The following is a 6,926-nucleotide window of genomic DNA, read 5'->3' on the forward strand; positions in this document are numbered from 1 at the left end:
AATCTTTGTTAAAATGCTTTCAAGTATCACAAATGATTTCTAGAAATGTTTTGAAGTCTTTTGAAGAAAATAAAGCTTTCAATATCTTGTTAAGGAGTTTGCTTGCACAATAAGACACTTTCTATAAATGGGTTATTTGCTTTTTACATTTATGGAAATGTTTGTGGTTCCCATAAACACAACCATTTATGCTTGTTTCTCGTTGAAAAACCCAACTCATATTTGTGTGTGTGCACAATCTGATTTCTTGCATTCTTAGGCACCGATTTCTTGAGGAAGAATACTCGGTTGCTTGGAGAAGAATTCGGTTGATTTGTGCATGTTGCCCAAGCAAACTACGTACATTATTTTAATCACTTGTACTTATGAGTGTAAGATATTTTAATGTGTAAAGTATACTACTTGGACATTATAAATAGCTTGCTTAATTCATTTTTACAAGTGTGCAACAACGAGTTTAAAATTGAAAAAAACTTAAACTTTCAATCGAGTAAATTAACTTTGCAAAACCGTTTTATCATTTCAAATCTTTGAATCATTTTGCAAGTTTGTTTATTTATCTTTTGAGTCTTTTATTATGTTGTTGTATTGCGCCTAGTCGTTTAGTCATGTTCAAGGATCCCGTGTTTTGTACTTAAACTTTATCTCCTCCGTTCAATTGAGTGAACAACATTGAGATAAGTGGAGTCTTGTAACAACCGGGTAGAACCAAACCCAAGTCTTAGGATAGAGTTATCCTCAAGCACGGAGTCTTTCGGCGGAGTAGCCCAAAGCAAAAGCCTTATTGCGGAGTAGCTTTAAGCACGGAGTCTTTCGGCGGAGTAGCCCAAAGAAAAAGTCTTGGAAGCGGAGTAACTTTTAAGCATTAGCAACCGGAGTAGGTTGGGGAGTTGTTTTATTATTGGGGGTGGTCTTAGTTTGTATGAGTTTACTTCTAAGACGTTTAATAAAATAACGCTGGACGTAGGTCGCGGAGTAGTGACCAAACCAGTTTTAAAAACGTCGTTAGTTGTGTCTATTTCGTTTTATTTTCGCTGCCACTCTATACTCACGTTTTTATCTTCTGAATCAACAGTTGAGTACACTGTAACTTCTGCTTGCTGAATCGTTGTTGATTACTTTTAACTCTCTAGTTTTAAGTATCGATTTCTCCTTTCATCTAAGCATTGTTTAAAGTGTTTAAGAGTTTTTAAAAAAGCTTTCATTAAGCTTAAATTTTAAATAGACACCTAATTCACCCCTTCTCCCTCTTAGGTGTTCTCGCCCGTGACTCTTCAATGTCACTATATCGATTTAATTGTGCACAATTTAAAATTTTCATCTTGTCTGATAACACTGATTAAAGATTTGTACTAAATGAACTGGGTCAAAATTTTCACTTTAAATATGTACCGATCGAGTTAAAATTTTTATTTTTTCGTGCACACGTTTGAGTAAATGAAAAGCGTGTTTAACAATTTGTACGAGTCTGCAACTACTCAGACCCTACAATTTCACTAATTTTGGGTTAATTTTATCCAAATATGGTTTATAAGAATTGGGTCGGGTCCATTCATGTGAAGAACACGAACTAACCAAGGTCAGTTCGTTTAATAGACATGAACTAATTCGGGCCAGTTTGTTTAAACGCATGTGACGTACATAGTGTGAAAAGAGAATAATTAAAAGTGATATGAAAACAAGGAGCGAAGTTGGGTATGAAAAAAGAAGGAAGAAGAAAAGGAGGGAAATGATTTGAAGAAAGAGGAGTTGAGGTGGGAGTGGTACGCATGCGCATGCAGTCCCAATTCCGAACAACATGAATTATGAAGAGAAGAAGCACTCTGACGGCTAAAGTTGTCACATTCACACATTATACTACTATTCTGACCACCGCCTTCATTTATATTACAAATAAACTACACTGAACCATTTTAATTCAATTCATATGTATATTAATATGTGGTACACAATATCATAAATACAACAAGAAACTTATTAACAAAGCAATGGATGGTCATTCTTTCTTACAAGTATGAAATATTAAGTAAAACAAAAGAAAACCGTGAAACCTATATAGGAGTATCAAACTAGCTAGTACAACAAATGATAAGGTCAAATGACCGCCCACTAACTAATTAATGTGATGTATTTAAGTACGTAGTAGTTTAAGCAATCACTTTTTTGTTGCGTATTATGACTAATCAGTAATCATTAGACTACTTAGAACCCTTTCTTTAATTAATCTCATGTCCTTGTGATTTTGCATTATTATTCTACAATCCATCTAAAGCTACTGTAGACGGATAGTGATTCTCTTACAAAATGTAAGTGGGGTATCCATTTTCCCACCCACCTGCATTATCCACCCTCATTTTGTGAGAGGGACACTATCTATTTATAACTTTAGACGGATATTGTCCGTCTAAAGTGAAATTTGGGATTATTCTAAGTTTATAAGTAGTTGAGAATAATGATTAGTGATCATAATAATACCGCCCCGGCCCCCTATAACCTAAGAAGAAATATACTTAGCTCAGGACCACCATTACCATCCGGATTCAACATGTAAAATGCCTCCGAGTCCCTGTTTCCTACTACTCTCTCGAACTTGGCTCTCATATACAACAACTCCCCTTCCGAACCCGACCCGGTATTCTCCACCAACGGAATAACCCCAGCCCCGACTGATACACTCTGAATCGTTCTTAGCACGTAGCAATCAAACTCCGTACAAGGCCGAGACGTGGCGTACCCGCACTTCTTCCCATTGCAATACATGCTCCACACGGGCTCCGAAAACAGCTTAGGGGCGTGAGGTGCACGCTCACATTCAAGTGCGATACGCACAAGTCCCGAGGACATCTCTTTGACAAGGGCTGACGTGGACAATGCCAGTTCGATGAGGAAGACGGGTCCCCCCTTAGGGTGGTCCTGGACCGCGAAGGTGACGTGTCCCTTTCTGTGTCCGAAGAGCGTGCCAGTCACCTTCCGGCCGAGGGGGGCGGGGGAGGAGATGGAGAGGGCCCTACTTGGAATAGTCAACCAGCGACACGAGGGAATGGCGGACCCCCACGATGAGGTGGAGAAGGAGAAGACGTGGAGGAGGGAGCGGACAAAGGAGGATAAGGAGAGGCGCGTTTTCTTCACGTTGGAAAGCGCGAGTGTATTGCTGCTGCTGCTGTTGTGATGACGTGGACTATCAGGAGGAGGAGGAGGAAATGAAGAGGAAGTGGTGAAATTAGAAGGGATGATGTTAGAATTGCTGTTGGTGCTACTGTTTCTATTAAGGGATAATAATTGATGTTGCTTCATTCTCGTTTCTTGTTTTGTACTGTATTTGTGAGAACAGATCAACTAATTAGAAGCAAGTAATAAGAGAGAATATATGTGTTTTGGAGAATTGAAGAGGAGTGATATTATTTGATGGAGGAAATGATGAGTTATGAGAGGAGAGTGGTGGTTACTATTATTATGTGGTGGTCCAATCATCACCATCATTATGGCTTTCTAATATTTATAATATTACATGCTCCTTGCGTCATCCAAGCACCAAGCTTGCCTATTAGTTTATTCAGTCTCATTATAGACAAACTATAAACGGATAGTGACTCTCTCACAAAATAAAAGTGAGAAGACAAGTTGGGATGAATTTGTTTTTCTGTAAAAAAAAAAGTGCTAATTCTTCTTAGAATAATATCTCTGTAATTGATTTTCTATTGAACTTAGGGGGTGTTTGGTTGGCATCATTGGAATGGATTGGAATGGATTGGATCCATTCCAATGTTTGGTTGGAACATTTTGGAATGGAGTTAGATACCCAATGGATTCTAACTCCATTCCAACCCCTTGTAATCCCATACCCACCTCCTTCCTATGGATTCAAACTCCATACCTTCATGTTTATTTTTTCAATGAACCAAACAAGTTTAGAAAGGGATGAAGTTGGAACCCCATACTTCTATGGTTTCTCATTCCAATCCATTCCATTCCTAAGCAGCGAACCAAACGACCCCTTAAGTTGCGGGATCATACTTTAATGGAAAATTTTCTTGGTGCTAAGTTAATAAACCTTAGACCATCCCCAAGCAAGGTCACGAGGGAGGTCGCGACCTTGTTGGGTCGCCTTAACCAACAATTAAGCATGAGATTAGGGTGACCTTTTAGTTGCTCTTGACCTTATAAGGTCAATTTGTGACTTCTTTGGTTGCTCTTGACCTTATTAGGTCAATTGGTGACCCAATAGGTGTTAAATTATCATTGGTCTAAATAAAACAAAAAGGGTTGGAAGGTGAAAAATGATTGGGTTGATGACCTAGGTCGCGACCTTCTGCTTGGGAGGTAAAAATGGGTCAAGGTTAATTAGGTAAGATTAAGAGTAAAATCGAGTCGCGACCTAATTAGCGCGACCACTGCTTGGGGATGGTCTTAGGGAAACATTGCCATTCCTATATTTCAATACTTTAAGCATGGATGGTTTTCTGTTACATTTGACTTTGAGGCAACAATGACTATGTAAGGCAAGGACCTTAGAAGATTATGTAACACCCCTTCTTATCTGGTCAAAATAATTGAGAGATATTACCATCTTGTTTCTCCGAGATAGTGAATCGAAACTACAATAATTAAGTAACATTTTATATAACTAATATATTTAATGAAATACATAATGAATAAAGTAATAACATATTAAATGGTACCCCCACTGCCTAAATGGAAAAGCTCCTTCAATATAGCCTGTTTCCCTTGAGATAGAAGTATTGTACATTTTGTTTTGTTTTGTGAATTATTGTACATTTTTTTTTGGAAATATAGTACTTTGTAACATACTGTATGTATAGAGTACATCGTTGCATGTATGGTTGACTTCAACAGGCCACCCTTGGCGTGAAGACAAATGATCAACCGCGTTTACATAATTTGATGAGGGTATTTGTACAGTCTTGCTAGAAAGAGTTGTCGCGTCTATATCATTTGCTGTTACTACGTTTCAACGTAAACACCAAAGATGTATTTGGAATAGAGAGATAAACAACTCGAGATTATAAAATATCAGAATTGATACCCCCATACTCCCAAGTTTAGATTAGAAACATCACAAGAGAACATCAATTAGTCTCATTGTAGATGGGTATATCCGTTAAAAAATATAAACGGGTCAAATAATCTCATTTTTTGCAGGAAAAGTAACCCTACCATCCTATTTGTTGTTTGTCTTATTATGTAAATGGTCACATATTTGACCCGTTTACAACTTTAAATGAATAATGTCCGTCTAAAGTGAAATTTTGCGAGAAAAATACATGCAAGGATTACCGTACAAGAGAATATACAATTAATGAAATGTATTATCTAATTAGAAAAAAAAAAAACTTAATTAATTTGTGTTGATGCGACTTACGAATACCATATTGTTCATAAGTTGCACGCAGAGTAACCATGCAAACGGTCGTTAAATCATGCAAACGGGTTTCGGTCACACCCAAATGGAAAAGAGAAAAAGAGAGAGGCCACTTCATAAGTTCTACTCTAAAACTAATTGACAATAAAGAAGTGGCCCTTTAACTTATAAAGTCGTAAACTCTCTCCACTTCTATGCATGTGGACACTTACATGTCTTGGGTACATATAACTTTCTTCACAAGATGTAAATTCAAGGAGGCCGAAGGCAAGAAAGACTGAATTTATTTATTTCTTCAAGTGAAAAAAATCAATTTTACTAATAATGACTTTTATGGTATTTATAATTTATATCCATATTAACAAAACAAATCTATAAAATTTACTCTCTCTATGTCTCTATCATTGTCTTATAATTTCGTTGTTTGTGAGATATATTTTAATGAAAGATAAATAAATATCACTTGAGTTTCAATTATTTGTTTATTGCTAAATTGTATTTTAGGTATAAAACAATCGTATCCTTCTCATTGATAATTAGATCGGTATTTATATTACATCGCAAGTCGAGGTTTCTTATAACATAAGAAAGCAATATAATCTATCAATATTACGGGCTCGGACTACGAGCCCAATACATCGTATTACCCCCCCTCAAGATGGAGCGGATGGATTTAGGACGCCCATCTTGCCAACCAAAGAGAGAAAACGAGTCGAGCCGAGAGACTTCGTGAAAATGTCAGCAAGCTGAGTAACAGTAGAGACATGGGACGGAGCAATAAGACCGTCAATGATCGCATCACGAACGAAGTGTAAGTCTACTTCTATATGTTTTGTCCGTTCATGAAAAACGGGGTTATTAGCAATATGCAAGGCAGATTGGTTGTCGCAGAAAAGAGGAGTGGCCACGGACTGAGGAACTCCCAAACATGACAGGAGACTGCGAAGCCACTTTAGTTCGCATGTAATGGCTGCCATAGAGCGATATTCAGCTTCGGAAGACGACAGAGAGACAGTGGGTTGTTTCTTTGTCTTCCACGACACAGGAGAGGAGCCGAGAAATACCAACCAACCACTAAGAGAGCGACGAGTAAGGGGACAAGCGGCGTAGTCGGAATCACACCATCCAATTAGGGACAATGACGTATCGGATCGTAATAGAATACCTTGTCCGGGGGTGCCCTTTAAGTAGCGCACAGTGCGAAGGGCAGCGTCCCAGTGATCTTGGCGTGGGGCATGCATAAACTGAGACAAGATATGGACTGTATAAGTAAGATCAGGCCGTGTCACGGCGAGATAAACAAGACGACCGACTAGTCGTCTATAGCGCTCCGCATCAGGAAGAAGAGGCCGCGTGGACAGGCCTAGTTGGTGATTCTGTTCAAGGGGCGTAAGTGACGGTTTACAGCCCAACAAACCACACTCGGCAATGATGTCCAGCGCATATTTTCGTTGACACACAAAAATACCTTCAGAATTACGAGCAACTTCAAGGCCGAGAAAATACTTGAGAACACCCAAGTCTTTCATATGGAAACAAGAGCTTA

At 38.4% G+C, this 6,926-nt stretch overlaps 1 protein-coding gene across 1 annotated transcript; it reads right to left on the minus strand.

The window, feature by feature from the left end:
• Positions 1–1,945: 1,945 nt before the first annotated feature.
• LOC141598538 (protein MIZU-KUSSEI 1) lies at positions 1,946–3,471 on the minus strand. Its single transcript, XM_074418206.1, has one exon. It carries the CDS (start codon positions 3,292–3,294, stop codon positions 2,488–2,490), a length of 807 nt encoding a protein of 268 aa, XP_074274307.1. The 5' UTR covers positions 3,295–3,471; the 3' UTR covers positions 1,946–2,487.
• Between the last annotated feature and the right edge of the window lie 3,455 nt (positions 3,472–6,926).

The sequence above is a fragment of the Silene latifolia genome, chromosome 9 (assembly GCF_048544455.1).
Source record: "Silene latifolia isolate original U9 population chromosome 9, ASM4854445v1, whole genome shotgun sequence".
Classification (NCBI taxonomy): domain Eukaryota; kingdom Viridiplantae; phylum Streptophyta; class Magnoliopsida; order Caryophyllales; family Caryophyllaceae; genus Silene; species Silene latifolia.

Bases quoted from the DNA above. Each gene is read 5' to 3' on its own strand.
- LOC141598538 (XM_074418206.1), bottom strand. From the start codon at position 3,294: ATGAAGCAACATCAATTATTATCCCTTAATAGAAACAGTAGCACCAAC.